This window comes from Brettanomyces nanus, chromosome 1, assembly GCF_011074865.1.
Source record: "Brettanomyces nanus chromosome 1, complete sequence".
Taxonomy (NCBI): domain Eukaryota; kingdom Fungi; phylum Ascomycota; class Pichiomycetes; order Pichiales; family Pichiaceae; genus Brettanomyces; species Brettanomyces nanus.
The window spans coordinates 2,106,347-2,133,506 of NC_052374.1; the positions used below are offsets into that span (position 1 = coordinate 2,106,347).

At 41.2% G+C, this 27,160-nt stretch overlaps 13 protein-coding genes and 1 non-coding gene across 14 annotated transcripts; 7 read left to right on the forward strand and 7 right to left on the reverse strand.

The window, feature by feature from the left end:
• Nucleotides 1-118: 118 nt before the first annotated feature.
• FOA43_000966 lies at nt 119-202 on the reverse strand. The gene has a single exon. It is a non-coding gene; the product is annotated as a tRNA-Leu (tRNA).
• A 232-nt stretch (nt 203-434) lies between these two features.
• On the reverse strand, nt 435-2,309 carry FOA43_000967 (uncharacterized protein; the record flags this gene model as incomplete). The annotated part of the gene is made up of 1 exon (XM_038921291.1): nt 435-2,309. One exon carries the CDS (start codon nt 2,307-2,309, stop codon nt 435-437), a length of 1,875 nt encoding a protein of 624 aa, XP_038777219.1.
• Nucleotides 2,310-2,741: 432 nt separating this feature from the next.
• Nucleotides 2,742-3,551, forward strand: FOA43_000968 (uncharacterized protein; the record flags this gene model as incomplete). The annotated part of the gene is made up of 1 exon (XM_038921292.1): nt 2,742-3,551. The coding sequence occupies one exon, from the start codon at nt 2,742-2,744 to the stop codon at nt 3,549-3,551; it is 810 nt and encodes a 269-aa protein (XP_038777220.1).
• Nucleotides 3,552-3,807: 256 nt separating this feature from the next.
• FOA43_000969 (uncharacterized protein) lies at nt 3,808-5,898 on the forward strand (the record flags this gene model as incomplete). Its single annotated transcript, XM_038921293.1, has 4 exons — nt 3,808-3,921; nt 3,996-4,308; nt 5,087-5,098; nt 5,330-5,898. 4 exons carry the CDS (start codon nt 3,808-3,810, stop codon nt 5,896-5,898), a joined length of 1,008 nt encoding a protein of 335 aa, XP_038777221.1.
• Nucleotides 5,899-7,322: 1,424 nt separating this feature from the next.
• Nucleotides 7,323-8,264, forward strand: PET9 (ADP/ATP carrier protein; the record flags this gene model as incomplete). The annotated part of the gene is made up of 1 exon (XM_038921294.1): nt 7,323-8,264. The coding sequence occupies one exon, from the start codon at nt 7,323-7,325 to the stop codon at nt 8,262-8,264; it is 942 nt and encodes a 313-aa protein (XP_038777222.1).
• Nucleotides 8,265-8,974: 710 nt separating this feature from the next.
• On the forward strand, nt 8,975-10,138 carry FOA43_000971 (uncharacterized protein; the record flags this gene model as incomplete). Its single annotated transcript, XM_038921295.1, has 1 exon — nt 8,975-10,138. The coding sequence occupies one exon, from the start codon at nt 8,975-8,977 to the stop codon at nt 10,136-10,138; it is 1,164 nt and encodes a 387-aa protein (XP_038777223.1).
• Nucleotides 10,139-10,182: 44 nt separating this feature from the next.
• On the reverse strand, nt 10,183-13,965 carry FOA43_000972 (uncharacterized protein; the record flags this gene model as incomplete). The annotated part of the gene is made up of 1 exon (XM_038921296.1): nt 10,183-13,965. One exon carries the CDS (start codon nt 13,963-13,965, stop codon nt 10,183-10,185), a length of 3,783 nt encoding a protein of 1,260 aa, XP_038777224.1.
• Nucleotides 13,966-14,407: 442 nt separating this feature from the next.
• Nucleotides 14,408-14,977, reverse strand: RPS7B (Protein component of the small (40S) ribosomal subunit; the record flags this gene model as incomplete). Its single annotated transcript, XM_038921297.1, has 1 exon — nt 14,408-14,977. One exon carries the CDS (start codon nt 14,975-14,977, stop codon nt 14,408-14,410), a length of 570 nt encoding a protein of 189 aa, XP_038777225.1.
• A 519-nt stretch (nt 14,978-15,496) lies between these two features.
• Nucleotides 15,497-16,288, forward strand: RKI1 (ribose-5-phosphate isomerase rki1; the record flags this gene model as incomplete). Its single annotated transcript, XM_038921298.1, has 1 exon — nt 15,497-16,288. One exon carries the CDS (start codon nt 15,497-15,499, stop codon nt 16,286-16,288), a length of 792 nt encoding a protein of 263 aa, XP_038777226.1.
• A 21-nt stretch (nt 16,289-16,309) lies between these two features.
• FOA43_000975 (uncharacterized protein) lies at nt 16,310-16,963 on the reverse strand (the record flags this gene model as incomplete). The annotated part of the gene is made up of 3 exons (XM_038921299.1): nt 16,310-16,758; nt 16,821-16,881; nt 16,940-16,963. The coding sequence occupies 3 exons, from the start codon at nt 16,961-16,963 to the stop codon at nt 16,310-16,312; spliced, it is 534 nt and encodes a 177-aa protein (XP_038777227.1).
• A 1,140-nt stretch (nt 16,964-18,103) lies between these two features.
• FOA43_000976 (uncharacterized protein) lies at nt 18,104-19,885 on the reverse strand (the record flags this gene model as incomplete). The annotated part of the gene is made up of 1 exon (XM_038921300.1): nt 18,104-19,885. The coding sequence occupies one exon, from the start codon at nt 19,883-19,885 to the stop codon at nt 18,104-18,106; it is 1,782 nt and encodes a 593-aa protein (XP_038777228.1).
• Nucleotides 19,886-20,654: 769 nt separating this feature from the next.
• On the forward strand, nt 20,655-22,517 carry FOA43_000977 (uncharacterized protein; the record flags this gene model as incomplete). Its single annotated transcript, XM_038921301.1, has 3 exons — nt 20,655-21,862; nt 22,164-22,195; nt 22,468-22,517. 3 exons carry the CDS (start codon nt 20,655-20,657, stop codon nt 22,515-22,517), a joined length of 1,290 nt encoding a protein of 429 aa, XP_038777229.1.
• A 102-nt stretch (nt 22,518-22,619) lies between these two features.
• On the reverse strand, nt 22,620-24,701 carry FOA43_000978 (uncharacterized protein; the record flags this gene model as incomplete). The annotated part of the gene is made up of 1 exon (XM_038921302.1): nt 22,620-24,701. The coding sequence occupies one exon, from the start codon at nt 24,699-24,701 to the stop codon at nt 22,620-22,622; it is 2,082 nt and encodes a 693-aa protein (XP_038777230.1).
• A 344-nt stretch (nt 24,702-25,045) lies between these two features.
• On the forward strand, nt 25,046-27,139 carry SUP2 (Eukaryotic peptide chain release factor GTP-binding subunit; the record flags this gene model as incomplete). Its single annotated transcript, XM_038921303.1, has 1 exon — nt 25,046-27,139. The coding sequence occupies one exon, from the start codon at nt 25,046-25,048 to the stop codon at nt 27,137-27,139; it is 2,094 nt and encodes a 697-aa protein (XP_038777231.1).
• Between the last annotated feature and the right edge of the window lie 21 nt (nt 27,140-27,160).

Consider the following 27,160-nt stretch of genomic DNA (forward strand, 5'->3'; position numbering starts at 1 on the left):
ATTAATGCATCTTCTCTTTTATGTATTCTCTGATTCATGTTAACATAACCGGTTGCACTAAACCCCATTGTAAATAAATGTAGACTAGTCTTCAAAAATGAAGAATAAAAAAACTAAATGCATACTGCGGGATTCGAACCTGCGCACTCTCACGAGTAACAGATCTTGAGTCTGTCGCCTTAGACCGCTCGGCCAAGTATGCAATTATTAGCGTGTTATTTTCGTGCTTCAATATGGACTCATAATGTTTTGTCAGCTATATATTTGAATTCATTGTGGGCTCTTGACAGTTGTTGCATGGTAGCAAGAAGTTGTTTCATCGTAATCGTATAATATCTTAAAGCATAGTGCTACTTTGATTTGTACAAAATTGTAAAAATGAACATTACTCCATACAGATGGACCAAATTTAAATATTGTATTTTAAATATAATTCAGATCTTTTTTTTCTTTAGTTCTCGTAACCAAAATAATTCAGTTGCATCATCTAAAATAGAGAAATGAAGGTCTACCATCTGATTGCGAAGAATTACACTAAGCTTTGTGGTCTTTTGATTATCTTGAACGAAGTCATTAGCTCCAGTTATTACCAACGAGTCGCTACTAGAGTCATCAGAATATGGAACAGCAAAGTCCCCCCAAGTTTCGACATCCTCAATACTCATAGGTATCCTATCAATGTATAGTGTAATCGTGTTAGGATCATCCAAGTTGATTTCGTACTCCAGTAGTTCCTTTTTTCTAAAGAACATTTCGTGTTCTGCAAACCCGAGAAACAAGTAGTTTTGGGTAGATCCTTTCGGGAAATCTATGCTTAGAGTTCTTAATTTATCTGGCAAGTTCCTTAACTCGGCAGTTTGGAAAACTTTTATCGATAACTGCCGCAAGGAATCAGGCCAAATACACTTGGAAACGAGTCTATCAAAATCTGAGGGTGCTTCTGTTTTTATGGAGATTGTTCGTAGATTAGAACAATGACCGAAGACCGACGCATTGATGATTTTCAATTGTCTAATATTGAATAGTGTCAAGGACTCAAGAGAGGAAGGAAGTGATTTGAGAAGCAACTTATTATGAGTTTGAAAGATGATCTTGGATAGACGTGTATGATTATGAAGATCAAGCACAGTGGGGTTCAAATTCTGAACATTTAGCAAAGATAAGTCAGAAATATTTGTAGGAAGTTGGGAGAGATCTAGGCTGATACGCGTATTTGAGAGTTCAAGAACCTGCAATGAAGCAGGTAATTGTATGGTCTCTCTAGTCAAAGAGGACTGATAGACTTTAAATGACCGCAATTGAGAAAGATAAACAAAATTGGGCGATAAGTAGTTGTTACAGTATTTTAGTATGAGTGACTTCAACTTGGGCAACTCTAGATTAAATGTGGACAATATAGTCAGGGGATGAATAGGGAAATGCAAACTGAGATGGGTCAGAGAGGGCAGCGATTGGAGGATAACAAAATCTTGAAGGATTTCCTCAGTATTGGAGGAACATTTGAGCTCCACCGTTTGGCATCTCCAGCGGGTCAAATGGCGCTCTAGTGAACTTATTGGAGAAAGAAGCTGCATGTAAGGTACAGTAAAATCGAGGAAAGAAGTAAAGTTTTTATGCCTGGATTCGAACTCTTTATACTGAATAATGAAAGAATCGTAGGGATCAAAATTACCGCCAATAAGCCCGGTCGGATTGATATTGACAGAGAGAAAGCGTAATTTCCTATTAGTTTGAGGAGCGCTCTGAATCCATTTGAACAAAGAATGGTAATTGACCATTAACTGACTAAAAATATCACAATGCAAGAGCTCTAAGTTCTCCATGCTAGTCAACTCTCCCAAGTATATGCGACTATCATACTCGTAGTGAATTTTTGTGAGTTTGGAACGAAAACGCTGCTTCTGGTAGATGCAAACTGTGCTCAAGTCATAGTTTTCAATATATTTCACCTGAGTAGCGAGAAAATAGAAAAGAGAGGGATGGGTAATAGCCAAATCCTGACTAGAAGAATCTCCTGGCAAAATGACTAGGGTGGTTATCTCAGGATATCTGCGGAAAAGACTGAGGTAACTTTCATTAATGTGAGGATCGAGGTTACATTGTACAGTAGATGATTCTGTAGAGCGTATTGTGATGGTATGTACTAGACTGACCAAGACTCTGCGTAAGGGCCCCTCATGAATCGCATCGAGAATCTTATCTAGAGCCCCGGACCGAGAAACATCATGGACCAATAAAGAAAGAATACGGGACTGTAACTCAAGTGGCAACCCCACAATAACACGGAGCGGGAATGACTTCGATGACATTATGAGAACATCGAAATCAATCCAAGGGCAGGCAATTAATCCGTAACTAAGCAAGTTGAAGAAGAACTTCCGAAGGCAGACAATTAATCCGTAACCATTATGATAAAGAATAGGACCGGGGAAAAAAAGAACCCCCGCAAAAGAAGAATCCACCCCCGAAGAATCCACCCCCGAAGAATCCACCCCCGAAGAATCCACCCCCGAAGAATTCACCCCCGAAAAATAACCCCCAACTAAGAGTGACTGATCTGAGGATGAATGACCTGAATAGGAAAGTGCAGATATCAGCTATCAAGAAAGCGGTGCTCATCAAACGGTTGACAAGCAAACAGTTTTTTTTTATATATCCACCTCCTTTTAGATTATTTTGATTCCGATTTCGATTTTGATTTCGGCATCAAATTCAGCTTGCTAACTTAGATGCCAGATATTATGGATGCAAAGCTCCATCTCCTGTTCGTCACTGGAGATCGAGTGCATATTACTTTGAATAACAACCTATTTAAGGCGTGTGGGTTCGATGAAGCAAATAACCAGATGTTTCGTGTGGGTGATTTAAGACAATATATTTACGAAGACTGGACAGAAGTTGTTTCACACCGAGAAAATCACGGCTCTGAGAGCTTGGTTGACATTACAGCAAGGCCTCAGAGTTCTGACTGCATACAGCTACTTCATTTGGGCAAAAGGTTGGATCCAAACAGTCTTGTAAGCAGCATGAATTTAGACTTATCAGAGGTGGTACACATTCTTGTGAAGCCATACTATGCTGTGCCGGAGACTTCTCAGAATAAGAAGAGACTAGACCGTTTTACATCTCAGATAATCAAGGTGAAATCTTCCAAGAATAGACGTGGCTCCACATCCAATACCCCTGTTCCTGCGTTTGTTACTTCTGCTGCTACAGCCATGGTTGCTGGTTCGCTTCATAATGGTTCTTTTCAGTCTACTACTACTTCTGCTTCCAAGAGATCTCTCGAGAGAAGCAGCGAGGAGACTGGCACTCCAAGAGATGACGTAACTAACATTACAGCAACCAATCAGGTGGATCAGGCGGATCCGGTAGAGTTGGTAGATCCTATGGAGCCAGAGGCGCAGTCGAAACGTGGGAGTGATAATCAATCCATCCATATCTGTCCAGCCTCATCTCACACAGATAATCTTGACGACATACCTCCCTCTTTTATCTCTCCTTCGGACGTTCAGTTCAAGGAGAAAGGGGGCTGTTGTATCATTATGTAAGGGACATCTATTTATCCTCTTTTTTTCCTACTTACTTACTTCTTTCTCTTTTACTCCCCCTTTTCTTCCATTTACATTCTTTCCTTTGCATCGCTTCTTCTGCTTATTCATTCCTCCCTCTCTTTTGCTCCGCTTTGAGAACAATAAATTCGAATTGCACGGACTTTTTCTCTTGACTTATTTTGTAAAACGCGTAGTACAAAGGGAATACGCGAGCCTATCGCATCATTGTATCATTGTAACCAACCTATTTAGCATGCCTCTTCCTTCAGATACTGCTGCGGCATCGAGATTGGAGAATACAATGACCCATATTTCATCGCAATGCTATGTTCACAGTGCTCACGGTTATCTCTTAACTCCATTATCTGTAAGTACCATTTATCATCGTTCTCTCTTAAAAGCGTTACTAACTTTTGCTCATTTTGCTCATTTTTATTTTAGTTTGCCATGACTCAATATCTCCACAAATTAGTATACGATCATGATTATAGAGTGAAACATATCAGCACTTCGTTTGATTTCGATCTTGAGACACTTGTCAAGATTGTAGACACGGACCCGGAGATTGCCCGAATAGGAAACTCATTCAAATCCTTACTATCCAACGTGACCTATACGCGATGCTTCAAATTGTTAGAAGTTGACAGGGAGATTGATGAGATAATTAAAGACAATTCTTTAGGGTACAGCATGATCGTCATAGAGGATCTCTGTGACCTTTTCAATCTAGAGTTCTTCAAAAACTACTCTTACGGTGAGTATACTTCTAATAACCAATATCCTAGATGAGGATAGATTACTAACAGAAAAAAAATGCTTCAGCAAGCGCGATGATTGTACAAGTATTCAGAAACCTACGCAAGCTAGCACAACTCCGAGGTATCTCCATAGTGGTAAGTGATTCTCTCGTTATATCATTCCAGCATGTACTAACCAACTCAGCTATTGGAACGGAAAAGGGGCAAAAGATACAATTCCAAACATATAGATGGATACATTCGTACACTTTACGATAACGAGATTACCCTAGAGGAAACTGATAAGGGAGCTGTCACTGTTCGGTTCTCATCAACTTTACCGGGGTGCCAAGACCAGGTGACCCTGGGCTAGAAGACATCCGTGCACCAAACGAAAAAGATCACACCTCAAACCTGAGTATAACCTGGAGGTATATATACCCCAAGTAGGGGAATAGAACAACAGAGATCAAATGGCCGAACGACCGAAAGTAAAAGACCATCTGCTAAGTTTGTGGTTTACTCGTTTTGCCAACAATATCCTTTTGGAGAGCCGACTCCAACTTAGCGCTGTGGCCTCGATACTACTAAGCCCTCCACGTGACTAAACCCTCAGAACCAAACCTCGCTCGATCGAAAACTTTTTCACCAACCCATCTAGACACCTCTTTGAAAATTTTTTCATTCACGGTTAATGGAATATTTTTACTCTGTTTTCTTCTAAGACGTTTTAAGTTAGATCTTCCTTCATCTCTCATACGTACAAGAACAAGATGAGTACTTTTCAACCAGTAGTTGTCATTGACGGTAAGTGAATATACCAACAGGACTAGAGAAATGGATGAACCGATAAGAGCATAACAGGCATCACAGATTGGACATGGGAAATCACAAAATGAATCCATGCACTTATAAAGCCTGCAAGATATAAGACAAGCAAGCTCATAAGAGTGAGATGATTCACAGTTCATTCATAATTCTTTCTTCCTTTGAAAACAATGCCCCAAAATCAATCTAGCATACTAACACCATAACTAGGTAAGGGTCATCTTCTAGGTAGATTGGCATCTATTGTAGCCAAGGAGTTGTTGAATGGCCAAAAGGTTGTTGTGGTTAGATGCGAAGAGTTGAACATCTCAGGAGAACTCTTTAGAAACCGTTTGAAGTATCACGCTTACTTGAGAAAGAACACTCAGTACAATCATCTAAGAGGTCCATTCCATTTCAGAGCTCCATCAAGGATTTTTTATAAGGCTATTAAAGGCATGATTCCATACAAGACCGCCAGAGGTGAGGCCGCCTTGGAGAGACTCAAGGTCTTTGAAGGTATTCCACCACCATACGACAAGAAGAAGAGAGTTGTTGTTCCACAAGCTTTGAGGATTTTCAGATTGAAGGAGGGAAGAAAGTTCACTACTGTTGGCAAGTTGTCTGCTTCGGTTGGCTGGAAATACGAGTCTGTCGTTGAGAAGTTGGAGGCCAAGCGTAAGGCTAAGTCTCAGGAGTATTATGTTGCCAAGAAGGCTGCTTCTAAGAAGTTGGCTTCTGCTAAGGCTTCTGTTGTTGAGACCGAAGCTGCTAAGAAGTTGGCTACGTTGGGTTATTAAGCGCTGACTGTGTCATAATAAACTAATCAGTTACGCAAACTTTTTTCTCAATTCTATAATAAATTGAACCAGTGAAAATTAAAAGTGTAGTTATGATCTTAGGCCAAGGTTCAAGGCTCGAGGATAAGGGCTAATTTCAGGATTTAATGCTCGAGGCTCGAGGCCAAGTCTCAAGGGTCCAAAAGATCCAAAGATCCAAAGATCCAAAAGACCCAAAAGACCCCAAAGATCGTCCTTTATCTGGTCTAGTATGCAGCGTACTTTTTTCCGAACATGCCGACTCTCAATATTGTTCATTCTGTTTGACCCACCCACGATTATCAGTTTCTAAGGCTATTTCACCCCCACAAACTAAAAAATTACGGGGAACCTCCACTATTGTAGCGGTGAAATCAACTGTAATTCCGGTTTGTCAACCTCTCTAATAGAATCTTCTATCTTCTTGGGTCAGATAGATATCTTGACATAGTAAAGCCAAGGAGGATGATACCGGACGTTTTTTACTCAGCATCTCTTCCTAACTTGCATCTGAAAAATGCATCGGCGTTCGTTGGTTGGTGGAGAAAAAAAGCCACGCAAGACAGAAAAGAGGAATAGGAAAAAGAAAGGTCGACAAGATTAAAATAGAAAAAGAAAAAATAGAGACCATGCCGGAGCTTTTATGGTCCAATCAGAGAGTATGCTATTCTTGATCAAGGAAACAGTAAGTGTTTGCTCGCCAATTCGAGTTTTTCATTCGATTAAAGGTGGGGGCCGACGAGACCCGGGCTCATAAATAATTGCGGGAGGATATCGAAAGTGAGAGGGGTTGCGGGGGAGGGAGGCGGCCTTGACCCGAGATTCACAGGATTCTATACCTTGTGCCAGTCAGGTGCTACGGGGTACCCGGGTACGCCTTATTGCCTACCGACCTTCAACGCCATAAACGCCTGGACATCCTAATCTGTTGCAGATTCATGTTTACGCGCAACCCAGATCTGAAAAATGTGCGTCTGAGCGCGGATATTTAAGCATCCATAGGTAGTTACAAATGTACCCAAATATATCTTCAAATCGATATAAGATTACCTCCAATGGTTGATGCTATTGTGAACCGGATACCAGACATTGAGTAGACTCCAATCGCTCCCAATAGCTTTCCTTTTTTGGTCCTGTACTCTCTTTCTTTTCTTCTCGTTTCTTTTCACAGCCCGTCGTCTGCCTCTCTCGCAAAATTTTTCGACATCTGAATTTTTCATCAATTGTTTCTTCTCACACTGAGCGGTAGCATTTTATATAGGATCGCGTTTCTCACTTTTGGTTTGGATTCTACTTGGTTCGCTCTCTCCCCTTTTTCCCTCTCTTTTTCTTTTCCTCCTTTTTTCTCTTCTCTCTTGTGACTATATCCCTGTAGATTCCGAAACTCATAATATTCTAACAGCAAGATGTCGTCGTCTGCACCAGCAAAAAATATCGAGTCGGGCTCATCTAATTTCTGGATTGATTTCCTTATGGGTGGTGTCTCTGCCGCCGTCGCTAAGACCGCTGCCGCTCCAATTGAGAGAGTTAAGTTGTTGATTCAAAATCAGGATGAGATGATCAAACAAGGCAGATTGGCTAAGAGATATGACGGTATTACTGAGTGCTTCAAGAGAACTGCTCAAGAGGAAGGTATTATCTCCTTCTGGAGAGGTAACACTGCCAATGTTATCAGATACTTCCCAACCCAGGCTTTGAACTTTGCCTTCAGGGACAAGTTCAAGAGAATGTTTGGTTTCAAGAAGGATGAAGGTTATTGGAAGTGGTTTGGTGGTAACTTGGCCTCTGGTGCTGCCGCTGGTGCCACTGGTTTGCTATTTGTCTACTCTTTGGACTATGCAAGAACTAGATTGGCTAATGATGCCAAGGCTTCTAATGGTGGTGGTGAGAGAGAATTCAATGGTTTGATTGATGTCTACAGAAAGACTTTGAAGTCTGACGGTATTGCCGGTTTGTACAGGGGTTTCGTTCCTTCCGTTGCCGGTATTATCGTTTACAGAGGTTTGTACTTTGGTTTGTACGATTCCATCAAGCCTGTCATCCTTATCGGTTCTTTGTCTACTTCTTTCTTGGCCTCTTTCTTGTTGGGTTGGGTCGTTACTACTACTGCTTCTACCATTTCTTATCCTGTCGATACTGTCAGAAGAAGAATGATGATGACCTCTGGTCAGGCCGTCAAGTACAATGGTGCAATGGACTGCTGTCGCCAGATTGTTGCCAAGGAAGGTGTCAAGTCTTTGTTCAAGGGTTGCGGTGCTAACATCTTGAGAGGTGTCGCCGGTGCCGGTGTCATATCTTTATACGACCAGTTACAGTTGATCATGTTTGGTAAGAAGTTCAAGAAATGAGCAGCTAAAGAGTAGCCACTCGTTTTTATATGGAAACTTTGCGTCTCTTTTGAATGTAAATACAATGCAATGCAACTTATATAGACGTGAGGTTTTTTGCAATTGACTGGAAGAGTTTAAAGCTTGCTACTTACTTGGGTCTTTGATTTGAGAGATTCTTATGTAAAACTAATTTTTATTATTGCCTCTCATTTCTTCCTTTCAGGTTGACACCAGCTGTACATCCTTTCAATGTTATGTTATTCTTATACTTATATTCTTACTACTATTATTCCCCGGTTTGCATTCCTCTTTTTCTGTACGTTTGCCATTGCAAAATATAATAAATTTCAGGGCAGCCAGCAATCTAGCGTTTAACTAAGCAATCTAATCAACCAGGGTAAGTTGTGGCCCCACCGGGCCCCACCGGGCCCCACCCCGAAACCCACGGAGACGGGTGGGCGTACGCGGCGGGTACCGCGCGCCACGATTACTCGCAACAGATAAATTCAGGTGGCTGGTTCATAAGTGCTTATCAAAAATTCCGAATCGGGTAAGTAATGATCCACTCAAATCACCCGAAAATTTGTTATGATGTATCATTCCAAGTAAATTCTAGTCGGTTTGACGGACACCACCAATTGAGCCAATTATTCCTACCAACGAACAATTACTCTCACTATTTGTTACTTTACTTTTCTTTTCGTATCTTTTGAATTACTTCAACATCCATGTACAAACCCAAGATATTCAAAGAGCTGGGGGTCAAACGAGGCCATACTCTAACGAGGTTTCTTTCTCATGACCACGACAATTCAGACCAGGACAAAGCTTTTGACGACGATACAGACCAATCAAAAAGATTCCTCCGCAAAATCAAGACCTACTCAAGTGGACTACACGAATCCCCAAACCCTCCTAAATCCCCTATCAGGACATCGGGACGGACACAAAAGCAAATGGGGGAAATGAAAGATATAGCATTCGAGCTCAAGATGCCTTCTAAGCAAAATATTCACCCATTGGATCAGCCGCTGATACTTAAGGGTGGTAAGAAACTCTCTCCTTTACCAGTGAGCCAAATGGGCAACATTGGCCGCGGCAGTGTGGGAAGTGCTACAGAAGGAGGAGTCGTCATGTCGATGACAGATATTTCGAGATTTTCTGAGATAGTATGGAACACAATCTATAAGCTGGCAATGACGATCTGGAACCTTGATTTGTTTATAAACATACAACGGACAGACAATTCAACTATTCGGTTACATGTGCCGTCGATCATTTTAGCACTCTTTGGCATCCATTTCTTGAGATCCATGCTTTTCAGATCGGCCAACTCGTTGGACTCTATTCCTTACTATAGTACCAAGCCTGTTTTGAAAACGTCATCCACGTTGACAAACCTAATGAACTTCATGGCTGTTCTCGGAGTTTGTGGATATCTCTTCCTAAAAATGACACAATCTATGGATGGTGACGCTAGTCAGGCGCGATCTCAGACGAGTCAGAGCTTAAAGGACGAGAGAAGGGCTCACAGTGCAGATAGCAATGATGCTACCACCATTTCTTACAGTGATGACAGTGGTTCTTCTACTACTTACCATTCCCTAGATAATGACTCCGAGAAATCATACGCAGCCAGAAAAAGAGCTTCCAGGGAAGGTTCCCCATTGAAAGTTCCTTTAACTTTACATACCCAAAGGCATAAGCATCAGGTTCAGAAATTGACTATTAACAGAGCCATAAGTGACAACGGGACAAACTACGGGCGTGCGCTTGCTCATAGTCAGACCAATGATTACGATAGCTACTTTGGTACAAGTACAGACATGGAAAAAATGAAACAGGCTGGTAGAAGAGAACTTCTTAGAGCTTTCAATATCAGCGATGCATAATAACCTAATATAATTAATGCGATTAAAATAAATGCAAATACTAACTAATCTCCCAACTGGTCGTAGTCGTATAGTTTAACGTTGAACTTGTCCACCTTTACTTTCACTTCCGACTTTTTCTCTGAAAATCTAAACTGTTTGGCAAATTTGGTATCCTTCTTCCAGTGGAAATTTTTAATGAGTGGAAGTAAGTTAAGGCTGTCACCCTTTGATCTGAAATCAGGATAGTCCTGACTAAAGAACATGTACACTTTGTAAGCGTCATCACTGCTATCCTCGCTCATAGCCAAAGTCTTGATCATCATGGCATACGTCTTGTAGTGTACTTTCAGATCTGGATGCTCCTTTTTCAACTCCTCTAGTTTGGCAACACTTAATTTTGGGTCCTCCTGCACCAGTGACTCCAATACATAGCTTCGGAAGTCATCGATGTGGTCATAACTATAGTCGTTCTCTTCTATGACAAAATAAATTCGATATAACAACTTGTGATACTTCCTAATGGCAGCAAAGGTAATAAATCGATGGAAGATTGATGAAAAGTTTTTAGGATGGAACAGTTCAGTATCCTTATGCTGCTTGGAATAAGCAACCAATCGATTCAAAAGCTCCATACCTTGGACTTCACTGATTTTGTCACCCATAGACATAAACACATCTTTGTAGAGGAATGTCAATTGCTTGATATGCATATCATCTTCAGGAAGAATAAGCGCACGATTCTCAATCTTCACAGACTTTTCAACATCATCCAAACTAACATCCAACAATTTTGTCAACCCCAATTGCTCGTAAACCTGCCATGACTTTGGAAAAAATAGTACCGTATAGTACAGACGTAGCTTAGGATCCATGTATGCTAAGATTCCAGATAGATTGTGGTAATGAGCCATGAAGATCACCCATCCAGAATACTGCTTTATGTGGTACTCAGCAATATTTCTTTCCAACCCATGAACAATGGAGGGAAGGTCCTTCAACTCGTAAATTTGCTTGTCTTGACTTTTCTTTAGATCCTCATCTAACTCTTTGTAGTCGAAGAACCGGCCAAAAAAAAGATCTCTAGAAAGTAACAACTCTCTGTAAACGTTCAACCCTTGTTCTTTATCGTGCTCAGATATCGAGTGCAGAAGTATATTCTGATTCAACAAGTCCAAGTATTCGTCCACTTTAGAGGAGTCTTTCCTTGGCATATAGTAATTGATTATAATGTGAAAGAAAACATTTCTTGGATAAGTTTTCTTAATAGCCTCCGCCTCTTGTGCCGTTAGACAGCTATCATCAAGCAACAGCCTGCCTGATTCATCCATTTTAGGAATATGACCTTTCAAAATGCAGTAGATCTGATATCTATTGTTACTCTTCAAAGCCCTGTATATACTCTGATCAATATCTCTTGAGTTGATAGGCTTAATATTGCAACGAACCAACCTTACAAACAACTCCACTAACTTATCCTTAGGAGTGATTCGAACCATACGTTGTGCAATGTCTTCAGGTAATTTGACGGGCTCTGCAAGTGGTAATGATCTATCCAAAAATGTGCTTAAACCGAAGTAGTTGGCACTACGCTTTTCCAATAAATCACGAAGCCCGAACAACAATCCCTTTTTATTATCTCCTTCAAAATTTGAGCTGATTTTGATGATCCTGCTTATGATATAATCATAAAGTGCTGGATCAGTTATCCGCACGAACTTGACGGCATACTGCATGAACGATTCAGCAATATTGTAAGCTGTAATGCTCGTAAACGCATTACTGTTAGCACCATTTTCACGAATAACATTATCAAACAGCTCTTTGAGGACATCAGAAGTGATACGAGAGCTTTCCACAAGCATCTGTCTATAAATAAATGTCAGCAACCTACTTTGTGGTACCGATTTGTTCAATACGAGAAATTCGCTTTTAGGTTTGATACAGTCGTAATCGGATTCACTTAACCGGTAAAACTTAAAGAATCCTAGCCTTCGTGAGGTCTCACCAAAAGAAGGGTAATAGAGACACAAATAGGAAACAGCCAACTTCGGAGACACTCCATTTTGCAACAGCCTCATCACATTAGCGCTATGAATAGTGGCTAGAGTTTTCTGAGGTAGGCTTGCCAAATCAAAAGATTTCATTATCCCATCAAGATCATCCACCAAATACTCTAAATTAAGATCAGAGCTCTTAGGAAGCTTTCCAAACAATGTACCTAAAATCGCAGAACTAGAAATCAATGCGGCCTGATAACTCTGGAGCTGCTGGGTAATATTCTTGGAATGCGACCACTCAATGATGTACTTCTCTAATCTTAAGTACTCTTCTACCTTCTGGGAGTTCTTCTGAGGTAAGAAATAGTTTAATGCAATAGTATGGGGGTAAGCATTTGGGAACTGGGAAATGATCACCTTAGCTTCGTCAAAAGTCAGCGAATCAACTAATGAACTGGTGTCTCTATTGGACATCTCATGACCTCTAAAGAAAAGGTAAAGATATTCATCCTTTCCGTTTTTGATAAGCTTGTTAAACCAGCTATCCATCCCCTGAGGCTTTGATGAAAACTTGAAGTTCGCCTTAAGTAGCTTTGAAAATACCAGGTTGTAATCTCTCTCAGCAAACATACCAAAAATTCTATCCAAAAGATCACTGGATAAAACTAGAAACGATTGCTTTTCCGGACAAGAAGCCAAGCTATCTAGAAACTTAAGGTATGATTTAGAGTTTCCTTGATAATATTGTAGTGACTGCTCTATGTTACGATCCGCTGACACATCAGAAGAGACTATGCCAATATTTATTAATCTATCAATTTTATCGTTCAAGACCTCACTAAGTTCAGGGTCCCTGACTTCGATTTGTTCAGAGAATACTATGAATGGAATCAACAAGGGCTTATAGTCAGCCTCTGGTGAAGATTCGGCTTGCGAGCTGATAGCATCCAACAAATCAAGAACAGCACCATTAGAAACGGCTTGCTTAAGGAGTTGTTCATAAACAGGAACCAAAATACCGACATTCTGAGGAGATCCACCGACAATACCGTGATTGATTTCCCGGAAACACATATCTTCGGAGACTTTGAAATATTCACAAAGCTTTAGAGCTTTAAGGGTAGGCACTAAAGCAGGCACAAGAAGATATATGATCTCGAAAAGAATGAGTGACGATACTCTCTTGGCAACTAATTCCCTTAATACAGTATTTCGTATGTAATCTTTGACTTCATGTCCATATTTGACAGAAGGGTATTTCGAAATAACGGCATGGATACTGTCAACCACCTCATCAGCGGTCTGATAGGTGTCTTTATCAAGAAAAGTAATTTTACCAAACTTCAAGTGACAAGTTAGAAGCATCTGATTGTAGATACCATCATCATGACGATCTTTGATAAGATTGAGGTATTCGTATACTTTAGCCTGATCTCCCAACTTCATGTAGTAGGATGCCACCTGCTTGATCATCTGAGTAGTGTATCTGGAAGATATCAAAGATCTATCGGATTCATTAAGGGGAGATCGTAATTCAGCCCATGCAATCTCATCATTTTCAGGCCTTCTACCCTTTACTAGAGCGTGTATTTGTGGGGCAGAACCATTTCGAAAAGTATTTTGGATTCTCTGATGCATTTGCTGTGAATCATGAAATGTGACGCCGAGACTGAGCAGGCTTACCACCAACTCTGCAAATTGTGAAGATGGCGTCATTTTTATAAGAGCCTGAAGGCTCTCTTCTAAGTACTGGAGGAATTGTGGAGGTGCCGTTTGAACCGTAGAAAGGAGATTGAGAAGGCTACTACTTTCGTACGAATGGATATCCTCCACCAGACTTTTCACCATACTAAGTGGGGAGATCTTAGGTATATTTCCAGAGGGAGCTGATGCTACCCGTTTGATGGCGGAAGAGTGATTGAGTCTAACAGACGACGAATACCCAGCGCAGACCAGCCCAAAGGAAGCTCTATTAGCGATTCTCGGTATCATCCGAGATATATGACATCCGTTTAAGGTAAAATGCATTATATCAAGCTGCAAATTGGAGTCTGTAGCAGTAAGTGGTGGCTCATGTAGTAAAAAGAAATTAGACAGCTAATACAATTAATTTTCACCTGATGCAGGACGAGTTTTTCAGATCTACAAAGGTATACATACAAAAAAGTATATTAGAAATGGTATGGCATTACAAGAAATGTAAAGAGGCATGATAAAATGTGTATGCTCTTGCAAACGGTGCACTCCAACCATCAAACAGCTTCTTCTGCGTCACGCTATATCACTACATTTATATTTTGGAAGGAATCTCAAAGACAACCTGCTTTCCAGTCAACTTTTGATAAATGGATTGGAAAGTATCCAACTTGTAGTCAACGTTGGAAGAGTCCTTAGAATCCAAAAAGACCTTAGCGACCTTGTTACCGCCAACCATGAATCTAACTCTCTTGCCGATAATCTCAGTTGGGAAAACCATATCCTCAAGAATCTTCTCATGAACGGCAGTCAAAGTTCTAGATCTTGGTCTCTTCTGACTCTGTCTTGTGTTTCTAGCTGGCTTTGGAATAATTCTTCTCTCGGCCAAGAAGACAACGTGTCTGTCTGGGAACTTCTTTTCCAGTTCTCTGGTCAATCTGATTTGAACCTTGTGGTAAGCAGCCAACAATGGGACTGGAACAAAGATGACAATGGCCTTCTTGTTACCGGTAACCTCGATCTCCTTGGCAGACTTCACCTTTAGAGGAGCCAATTCAGCCTTAACATCGGGAGAGCTAGCCTCCAAGTCACTGAGGGCTTGAGCAACCTGTAACTCCAACTCCGATGGTTCTAGGTTCAAAATCTTACTTGTAGCGCTGGACATCTTGCTGTTTGTTGATCAACTTTAAAGATTAACAACGGTTAACAAGAGAAGGAAATTCCAAAAAAAGACCCGATGCACTTCTGAAAGATTTTTCTTGGTACGCTGAAAAAAAAAATTGACTAAAAAATTTCTTTGCCAAACTGAGCCAGCCGGCACTAATCGACATACTTTCGCGAATAATGGTGGGCGGAAGGTGTGAAGAGTGGAACCCTAAAAGCACCTGAGGATGAGCAGGTGAAATTGTGGCACGTGATTAAGAGAGACACTGAATGATTCAAACGTATTATAGGGGACTCCCTCCCATCCGCATTCTACCTATTGAATTAAATGCTTCACAAATTCCAAGTATAAACCTACTCTGATTTTACATGCATCAGCCAAGGCAGTATGTTTTCGGACTTCCATGTTACTTGAAGTCCGTCGAACCACGTTGAAATCCTGGCTGAAATCCAGTCCTACGAAATCAGCGGCCTGATCCTCACGCGATCTTTTTTTCAGCCGAAATATTTCGTTTTTAAGATGCTCATCACTCGGACATTCATGTTTTCCAGACTGAAGACTAGTCTAGTCGGTCAATATCGATTTATTTCAGTGATGCCAGAGAACCTTGTTAAAAAAGCGAAAAAGCTCTGTGCTTATGCTGCTGTCGACTCTAATTTGGACCTTTCCAAGCATCGAATCATAGGTATAGGTTCAGGCTCTACAGTGGTATACGTTGCTGAACGTGTGGGCCAGCTTCCGAACAAGGACAGACTAGTTTGTATACCGACAGGTTTCCAGTCGAAGCAGTTAATATTGGCAAATGGACTCAATTTGGGCTCTATAGAGGAATACCCAGAGATTGACATCGATTTCGATGGTGCAGACGAGATCGACTCTGAACTAAACTGTATTAAAGGCGGAGGAGCATGTCTTTTACTAGAAAAGTTGGTTGCTGACTGTTCTAAACAGTTTATTCTTGTGGCGGATGATCGGAAAAATACCGGCATATTGGGCAAACATTGGACGCAGGGAGTCCCTATAGAGGTTGTTCCAAGCGCATATACGAAGATCTCAAGACAGTTAACGGTATTGGGAGGAAAGCCAACTGTCAGACCGGGTGCTCCAGCAAAAGCAGGACCTGTCATTACAGATAATGGCAATTTCATCATTGATTGTGACTTTGGTGAAATACCCTCTAATAAGTTACAGGCTCTAAACGATAAGATCGTCGCCATGGTTGGTGTAGTGGAAACGGGACTATTCGTTCACATGGCTGAAAAGGCATACATCGGTAATAGTGATGGTACCGTGACCATAGTTGGCAAATAAACATAAATAATACAGGTAATTTCACTTACGGGGTAAATGACTGGACAACCAGCTCAACATCTCCGTCAAGCCAGTTCCATTGACGGCAACAGTAGGTATAACACACCATTCATGGTTATCTAACGACTGTAACTCCAACCTTTCTATAATCTCTTTAGGCTTCATGGCTCCCTCCAAGTCCTGCTTGTTGGCAAGCACTGCCAATAGACAGCCTCTCAATTCCTTGTCGTTGACAACTTTGAACAACTCTTTTTTGGCACCTTCAAATCGCTTGGTATCTGCTGAGTCTATTACATAGATCAACGCATCCGTTCCCGAAAAGTAATGTCTCCACAATGCTCGGATTCTTTCTTGTCCGCCCACATCCCATGTGTTCATCACCATACGTTTGTATCTAATTGTCTCCACATTGAAGCCCACCGTCGGCACCGTCTCCTCTGTCTTTCCTAGTTTAAGCTTGTATAGGATTGCTAGAATTAAAAAGCCTGGTTAGTAATGAAAAACATAACTTAAGGGGTTGTTTGCTACTTACTCGTCTTACCGGCATTATCAAGGCCGAGCATTAAAACTCTTATCTCCCTATGCCTAGATAACTTTGAAAATTGTTAGTAATAGGCAAGATTTCATCCGCAAAACAAGACAACTACTTACCACTCTCGAAAACACGTTACCCATTTGTTCTAGAAAGGTGAAAAGTAAAAGGAAGTACACTAAGTAAAGATGAGAAAAACATACTTTCCTACATTTGTTCTTTTTGAACCGACCATCAATCAAATCAAGAAAATAACGTGCTTACATACTTCTACTTTGGGATGATGATCTCACATCAACCTGCAGGAACCTGCAAGAACCTGCAAGAATCTGCAAAAATCTGCAAGAATCTGCAACAAGTCGCACTGCATTTTGACTTTTCAATTTGTTAAAGTAGAATGTGCACCTTATTATTTCACAGAATGGCCCAATCATTTGATGTATATGCAGGTCCATAACATCTTATTATTTACAATTCTCATCGTTTTTTCCAGCATTTTTCCTTTTTTCTTTCTCGTACATGTACACTCTTTTTATTTTACTTACCTTACACATTGATAATCTATACCTCGACAGAAAAGACTCTGCAATGCCGATCATAAAATACTCCTGCAAAAATAACCCGAAATAAAATCTGTCCCTGAAATCCAGCCGATGCTGCAACTCTTGCCGTGCCATGTCGTGATCTCGGTGTACAATGGAGTCGTGCGAGAACAGAGCTTTAACGAGTGAATGACGGCCAACTTAATAATCTTCATAATGATCGAAAGCTTGGGCCAAATTAATAGGTGCTAATTAACGTCAGTAGATTCCAATGACTCCTGTGACCGTATGCGCTTTTATGTCCGGTGACATTTGAGCTTATTTGATCGGGAAACATGCATTTTGCTTCTCTTTAGTTTTGGGAATGTTTCAACTTCGCAATTCCCAATTGTACTTGACATTGATTGTTCTTCAGTAGGAATGTCAACATGACATTCGCCGCACTATTATTTTCATTTGGTATTTGGCAGATTGTCTCAAATTTGCTGATTCTTACGTTTTTGCTCGTAGACAAACGGAATTATCGCTCAAGCTACTGTAAACGACTACAAAGAACAAGCACAATCTACAGTAAAAAAAAGGATGGTCAATTGACTATTTTATTTTACTCATAAATTGAAAGATAGGAGGGAATGCAATTGAAAATAAGGTAAAGACCTATAAAGTATATATGTATAAGAGATGTGTAGAAAGATAACCCAGCCAAACAAACAGAAAAATGAAAATAAAGTAAAAACCTAATCAATTGTTGTAAAACTCAACATGCTTCTTTGCATAATCCATGGCATCATTCACCTGCTCATTATTCAAACCATGTCTGAATCTTAGATGTCTAGTCAAGGCATCACAACGGCTAAAGGTCTTGTTGCTCAAGTAACCATTACTGGCAGAAGAAGCCTTTACCTTTCTCGAATTGTGGGAATTAGCCATATTGTTATTAGAGTTCTCCATGGAGAAAGAAGTGGCTCTGTAGTTAGCCTTCATGACAATCTCATTGTCAGACTCAAAATCATGCTTTCTTCTCAAATCATCTTCGCAAAACATGCATCTGTAATAAGATCTACGTGAAGCATGAATAGTATTCTGATGTCTCACCAAGTCGTATGGTCTAGAAAACCGCTTGTTACAAGGTAATCCTGTTTTCGGATTCGCAACTGTACAGATGTGAACGTCACCAGTAGGATCATCTTTGGCCTGACGAAGTAACGAAGAATCTGTCGACAACGTAGCCTTCTTCCTTTGCTTTTTAAGAGCAGCTGCTTCAGAATTGTTGGAACCAGCAAAGCTTTCAGCTCTATGCTTGATAGCTTGATTGGCGACATCAGGAATCTCGAAGGGAGATGTCATCTCAGTATCGCTGTCATTGTCAATGTCATCATCCTCTGCGAATAGAGGTTTGAATGATTGGGGTTGAATGCCATTAAAACGGTTTCCAAATGTCAACGAATAAATTGAATCGGCAGGATGGGTATCAGTGCTGACGCTTGCATTCTTGATGAAATCTGCAGGAGTTCTTCCTTCAACCACGCTTTCGCTATTAGCATTACTATTAACATCGACGTTGTTGATCTCTTCTTCCTCCCCCGCACTACTTTCGCTCGAAGCATCATCCAAATCCATTTCCATATCGTCTAATTTATTAACGTCTTCATCATCTTCGTCATCTTCAGAAAAATCGTCATCTACATAGACGTCGTTAGACCTGAAAATATTCAACTCGTTAGACTGTGGAAATGGTTTGCCAGTACCAAACTCAAAATGAAGAATGTTGGGGAAGTATTGAGAATCTGCCTGATCAAACAAGTAGTTCTCCTGGGGAACGAGCATGACATCATCATCAATGTCATCGTACCGTTTGGCATCCTTTCCTGTAGTAGCAGCAGCGGAACTAACTTGGTTCGATTCCTGTGGTTTCTGGGTATCATGAGGATCCACCACAAAGGCCTTGGAACTGGCATCATTCCCCTGCCTACTATAAGTGCTATCTAATGAATACAATTCATCAGGCAAAGATGCGTGAGCAAAGATGTTTGGGTTCCCATACTCGTTGTAGATAGAGCTGTTATCAGAGCCATTAGCAGTTGTATTGAAAGGCTCGTTTCGCAAATGCTGCATAACAGGCTGCTTATTGGTAGAAGCGGAATTGGTACTGAAAGCCAACTTCGGAGAACTCGGTGTTGATATATTCCTTTCAAGTGAGTCTTGAGAACCGTTTAGATGAATATATCTAGAAAGGTCCTCTTGAGTAAGTGAATGGGAAACAACAGGAGATAACTGTGGAGGGTGCGAAGAATGGGAACCTTGAGACGGTTGCGGTATCTGCATGATTTGCTGTCCCCGTGGGATTTGAGACGCCTGAGACACTTGAGGAATCTCGTCGACAGTCTCCAACAAAGGAGAAGGAGCAGACAAAGTCATATTAGTAATCCTGAAACCAGTTGGACTGTTGTGGTTCTGAGAGGCAGGGGAGTATAATTCATCCTCCATAATATCTGTTAGTGTACGCTTTAAAGTAGAAGCCATAGCGGGAGATAACGGAAGTTGAGTGTGTGAATATAATGAATGCCGTTTGAGTTACAAGCGACAAAAGCCAGTTAAAATGTAAAAAAGGGTAAAGAAAGAAAGAAGAAAACGTACACAACCGTTGGAAGATAAGATTGAAGCTGATACAAAATAACAAGTAATATATAAAAATGAAATACTCCGGCCAAAAAAAATAACAAATATGCCCTAAAAAAATGACGCATTACACATTAATAAGCAAGGCAGGAAGAGGCTCTGTCATCGGTCTGTCGGGGCCAATCGAATGTCAGGCTTCTCCGTACGGGGGGGAGAAAAATATAAAAATATATGGAAGCAAAGCCAGTGACAGCATTGGGTCTACATATGCCTCCATATGACTAAGGGTGCTAGACGGTGGTTTGCAGGTAAGCTTTTGCTTGCTAACTTAGATGACACCGCATCTCGCTGTTCCATATTCTTGAGGCTCAACAATTGCATCGCATCGGTTCGGATTGTTTCCACTTAAGTCCGGTGGGAATTGTTTCTATCTGCGAACGATAAGTGCGGCCGCGGCATATTTACTTATTTCAGCCACTCCTAACTTACCGGTGCACGGATGTATACCCAACGTAGAATCTTCCAGAAATGAATTCATTCAAACGTCGAGCGACGCGTCGAATCAGAAGATCGGAGCTGGACCATACCTGGAAAAGCGAGCAGGGGCTACAACAACATTATTACTCTTCATAGGCATCGGTCTGTACCGCCATTTTTTACCTTCATTTATCCTATGCACTCAGTATCTATTCATCCTGCTACCAATCTTTCTAAGCGTGTTGGGGAAGATGTCAAGAAGCAGTTCCTAACCACACCTCCAGCGCTGTTGATCGAGAACCCTGCATACTCTTCAATTTTAAGCAAGCTGAGAAACGACTACAAATTCTGCTACTTGGTACAATGGCTGTATGTTCTTAAACACCTCATCCGAATGGGCGAGGCGTTTGATGTAGAGAACCTCGAAGAAGAGGTTATAGGAATTGCCGACCCTCCTGTTTTTCTGGATAGCTTTAAGGTGAAGTTGATCCAATACTTGTCCAATTACAAAATCAATTCAGTTAGTGATGAATTTTCTGGCTGTGTTGATCAGATATTTGGAAGTGAAATGGAATATGACACATTGGGATTAGAGGACAAAGTTGATATACTCTACCAGTTGGTTCTAAGAGCCAACAAGAAGAGTCCTGATCATTTCCGAAAGATTCTTTCCAGATATGACGATCAAGAGGAAGAAATGAGAGTTACACCATTACTTCAAGTATCTAATGGAGATACGAGAGAAGAGTATTTGATGCTTAAAGATGCTCGATTGTATTATAGGAAATGGGAGTTTGTTAAGATGTCAGTCCCCAAAAAGAGGAAAGACTACTTGAAAGAGATAGAGGAGCCGGAATATATCTATTTTGACAATATTGAGCCCAAGGTAGTTGAATGGAAGTGTCTAGCTGCAGGTATCTATCAATTTGACAGGTATACTCAAGACTTGAAGGCCTCTGCCGGACGGAAAAAGAAGTCTATAAGCTATAGACTTGCATCGCGGTTAGATTCATGTTATGATCGTGTTATAGCTCATGATCTAAGAAAGAGAAAGCAAGCTTTACAGAGAAAGAAAGAGGTTAAGATGCAATTCATGTTGGCACATAGAAAGAGATCTTCTCGATTAATGGAAAGAGAGGAGCATCGAAAGGAACAAGAAGCTCGTCGGCATGCAGACCAAGAGAGGCTGGAAGCTGAAGCCGCAGATCGTAGGGTTGAACGTAGGAGAAAAATGAAAGAGAAACAGTATGCTCTGGCATCTATGGGATCGAGATCACAGACTAAAACAAGGTCAAGTTCACCAGTTTACGATGCCCAGACTAGAGAAGAAAGAGAACTGAAGAGACAGAAGGTTCAGGCTGTCATTCTTAATGGTGGTGAGATTAAGCAGGAAGAAAATTGGCAGTTTGACTGTAGCTGCGGGATTAAAAGACAGAACTATGACGACGGAACTAAAATGATTGGATGTGAGAAGTGTTCAAAGTGGCAGCACTACAGTTGTCAGCCTGAGGAGGTGAAAAGCAAGATCGATGATGATTCATTATATAAATTTGAGTGTTCATATTGTAGGAATATGAGTACTGAGACGAAAGATGAATCAGGGACAGTCTCAGTTCCCCAAGAGGCGATAGTCTCAATTCTTCAAGAGGGGATAGCTGTTTCGCCGTCATTGAACAAGATGGTCAATCCAGCCGACGCTTTTAAGAGTTCTTATTTACAGTATGAGAATGATCAAAAGTCTGATGGAGCTGTTGGACCTGGTCAATCTGTTCCACCTCAATCTGTTGGACCTGCTCAATCTGTTCCACCTCAATCTGTTGGACCTGCTCAATCTGTTCCACCTCAATCTGTTCAGTCTCAACCTCAGCCTGTTCAACTTCAACCTGTTCAACCTCAGTCTGTTCAACCTCAAACTGTTCAACCTCAACCTGTTCAGTCTGCTCAACCTACTCAACTTACTCAGTCTGCACAACCTGCTCAACCTGTTCAGTCTGCTCAACCTACTCAAGCATCATTTACGATGCCTACATTCATTCCCTACAATCCTCATAAGGAGTAAATCTTTATTAATTAAAATTGGCATTATTAGCACAAGCAAATTACATAGACATTAGTAAGGAGACGTAACAAAAAAAAGAGAAACAACTAAAAAGAACGACATTCAAATACTTACTTTCTTATACGAAGGCTCCTGATAGTCGGAATAACCATCAAAGGTGGAGGTCGGACGTGATCTCTCGTAGAGATCGAGCTTTTTACTTTTGATAGACTCACCGAACGTTCTCGTTAGGAACTGAGATGGCGTTTTATGCTCGATAGAGATTAAATTAGTCCTCAAGTCGACTCTGATTTCAGGCTCCTTTGTGATATCGTAGTTGATGAAATGATCCCAGTATTCCTCGAACTCTCTGTTTGACATATGCTCTGGTCTGGTGGCCTTGAGAAGATTATGAAGCTCATCCAAAGAGAGCTGTTCTCCGTCTCTCCTTTCAAGAAGCTCGATAGTGTATTGTGATAGCAAATGTGCTTTCTTATCAGCATATTCATCATACATACACTCTTCTTTGTTTGGAATGAGCCCAAATAAGGATTCTGGTGGCTGGTAAACCACGTATTGTCTATCACAAACAAGTTCGGAGTTCTCATAACAGGTACCATGTTCAGGGCAGGTAGCACATGATGGAGCGAGATGATCAACCAATAGCTGCTCTATTTGACTCACGTAAGGGTGTATTGGCTCAAGAGTTTGTTCACACTGCAGTGGAACTATAGACCATAAAGAAAGCAAACTTGAATGCGAGTTCGGAAGTCCACAATATCCAGCGTTAAACTTCATAGTTCTATAACATCCAAAAAAAAACGTGGAGGCAAGAAGACAAACAAGAAGGACAAATTTAGATATAAAGGAGACAAATGGATGGGATGATGACCTTAGAGAATCGGCAATGACCTTGGTTTCATTGATTTCCTGTTTGATGTCCTTGACTGCATCTTTATCCTTAGCTTCATCTTCAAACTCGTCTTCTGATTCCTCCACATCGGTAGATTCTGTAGAAATATTATAACTCAGATGTGTTTCCGTCGACTGCTTATAAACGATTTCGTCATCGGAGTGCTCACCTTTGATCGTTCTTTCATCGTCCTTGAAAGTATCAACGAGAATTTCTTGAGTAGGACCCGAAAGAACTTCAACATCAATGGTGTCTTCAAGAGACACACTAACAACAGAAGTATCAACAGAGGACAAAATGTGAGGTAATGCAGACTGAACAGGAAGATCAGCTTGAAGGGCCCCTTCTACCTCTGTATATGGAGTTAGAAGAGGCACTAGAAGATCTTTGGATATCTCTTCAAGCTCCGATGGCTCCCTCTCGGCCTCCTTCTTGGCCTCCTTCTTGGCCTCCTTCTTGGCCTCTTTCTTGGCCTCCTTTTTGACCTTCTTTGAACTATGTTTCTTAGCAATCTTTCCCCCGCCTACAGACTTCTTGTAATGATCAATAATATCCGAGCTTTTGCTTGCAGGCCTACGTTTGGGAGATTCGATACCTGAAGGAGTCTTCAAATACTGCTTTATCATATCATCAGAGTCTGGAGACTCAAATTTTTCAAAACTAAGGAGAGAATTCTTCATCTGCGGCGACATTGAAGGCGAGAGTGAACTGTCAGAATGATTACTGTTGTCAACAGAAACGTTCTGACGTTTTAGTACCTTTTTCTTACGCGTAGAAATCGCTTTAGAAGTATTCTGAGGAGAAGATCTCTTTCTAGGCACGGACTGTGGGTAAACTGGAATAGTATTTTCCTTAGGAGGGGTAGACGGAGACTTCTGGAAGACATTATTGTGAGAAAATACGGAAGGGGCAGACTTTGGAGTAGATTTGTGTATGGGATCGGACTGCTTTGACTCAGGCGTTACATGGCCATCAGTGATATTCGGAGTACCTTTACTGACTTTAGGAGTATTTTGTCCGCTCATACCATCGCCATTGCTCTTGCCGTTGCCGTTGCCGTTGCCGCTGCCATCTTCAAAAATGATACCTTTTGAGCTAGGAATTGTAGAAGTAATCTTGTTGAGTAATTCAATAGACTGAGGCTTAATATGAGTATCGAATAACTGCACTAGCTCTGACTTCTTGGCTGAAGAAGGATACTGGATGTTTTGATCAAGTAGGATCGATCTTAACTTGGGAATGGTCACTTTAGACGCGTCGAAATCTGGTTGAAGATATTCTTCGGGATCCATACTGTGGTTTGTTATTGCTATTAAGAAATGGTATCGATTGAAAACCCAAATTGTTATAAACAACTAGTAATCTTCACGCTTGTTCGATGTATGTCTCAGAATTGTTTACCTTTTTCTTATATTTACATTCAAACTCAGAGTAATTATTCTTTTAATAAATATTTTTTTTTGTTGAGCTAAGCGAAGGAATGAAGATGAGTTGTTTGATGTGGACGATTGACGAGGACTATTTTATATACGTTTTTTTTCATTCTCCTCTAATCTGAAAAATTTTCAGAGATTGTATCAAGTACAGTGGTAATAATAGGTGGAACAAAGGCCAGAAGTGAAGATTTACAGTATATATGTCAAACCAACAGAATCAGCAAGGCCAACAGGGCCAGCAGGGCCAGCAGCCATATTATGCCAAGAACTTGGGTTATGACATGCAGAACATGAACTTGAACGGTCAACAAATTGCACAGCAGCAACAAGAGCAGGGATTCAACCCTGACGCTGCACAAAATTTTGTGCCAACTGTCAGTTCACCATCATTTGTGCCAGGTCAAAGTGGAACGGGCGGTCAGTATGGCCAGTATGGTCAATACGGCCAAGGACAGGGCCAAGGACAGGGCCAATCTAATCAGTACAACCAGTACGGCCAGTATGGTGGACAGTTTGGAAGTAACGATTACAACAAGAACTATAACCAGGGATACCAGGGATACCAAAGCGGATCACAAGGTGGATCTCAAGGCGGATATCAGGGAGGATATCAGGGAGGATATGAGGGAGGCTACCAGCAGGGCTACGATGCTAACGCGGAGGAACCTCATCAGATGTCTTTGGAAGAATACAAGCAGCAGCAGCAGGAGAAGCTAAATAAGCCAGCAGGACCAATGAAGAAGAAAACCTTGAAGTTGAATATGAAATCGAGTACGATAAAGCTAGGAAATGCTAAGAAGGAATCAACGGATGCAACCAAGAAGGAGATTGAAGCAACTGCCAAAGAGACGGTTAAGGAAGCTCCTAAGGAAGTTAAAGAAACTCCTGAAAATGCTCCATCGTCAGTGAACGTTTCCAAATCTTCGTCATCCACAGCCAGTACTACAAACAACGTGGCGAAGGAATTAGAGGATCAAGTGGATCCTGAGGTAGTTAAGGACATGTTTGGAGGAAAAGAGCACGTCTCCATTATCTTTATGGGTCACGTGGATGCTGGTAAATCTACAATGGGTGGAAATTTATTGTATTTAACAGGTGCAGTGGATAAGAGAATTGTGGATAAGTACGAAAGGGAGGCAAAGGATGCTGGTAGGCAAGGTTGGTATCTATCGTGGATTATGGATACCGATAGAGAAGAGAGATCCGATGGTAAGACTATCGAGACAGGAAAAGCATACTTCGAAAGCGACAAGAGACGTTACACAATTTTGGATGCCCCTGGTCACAGATTGTACGTGTCTGAGATGATCGGAGGTGCATCTCAAGCTGATGTCGGCATTTTGGTGATCTCCGCCAGAAAGGGTGAATATGAGGCTGGCTTTGAAAGAGGAGGACAATCTAGAGAGCATGCCATTTTGGCAAAGACTCAAGGTGTCAACAAACTTATTGTTGTGATTAACAAGATGGATGATCCTACTGTTGGTTGGTCTGAGAAGAGATACAAAGAATGTACTAAGAAGTTGTCCGTCTTCTTGAAGAACGTCGGCTACTCTGGAGATGACATTTGCTTTATGCCAGTCTCTGGTTATACCGGAGCAGGACTTAAGGAAAAGATTCCTGCCGAAGTATGCCCATGGTACCATGGTCCAGCCCTCTTGGAATATTTGGATAATATGCCATTGACTGCCAGAAAGATTAACGATCCATTTATGCTACCTATCGCCTCAAAACTGAAAGATATGGGTACCTTGGTGGAAGGTAAAATTGAGTCTGGACACGTCAGAAAGGGTACTGAGCTACTGCTGATGCCAAATAAGATTCCTGTTGAAGTGTTAACAATCTTCAATGAGACCGAGGCCGAGGCAGATACCGCCTTCTGCGGCGAGCAGGTGCGAATGAAACTTAAAGGTGTCAACGATGATGATATCAATGCTGGTTACGTGCTCTCTTCTAAGGAGCATCCTGTGCATACTGTGACTAAGTTCGAGGCCCAGATCGCCATTGTTGAGTTGAAGTCGATTCTATCCTCTGGTTTCTCCTGTGTTATGCATGTCCATACAGCTATGGAAGAGGTGACATTTACCAAACTTCTTCATAAACTAGAGAGAGGCACTAACAGAAAGTCCAAAAAACCTCCACCTTTCGCTAAGAAGGGGATGAAGATCATTGTTGAGTTGGAGACGCAGGAACCTGTGTGTATTGAGACATACGCTGACTACCCTGAGTTAGGTAGATTCACCTTAAGAGACCAGGGTGAGACCATTGCTATTGGTAAGATCACAAAGTTGTTGTAAAGACAGCAAACCTGCTATAAT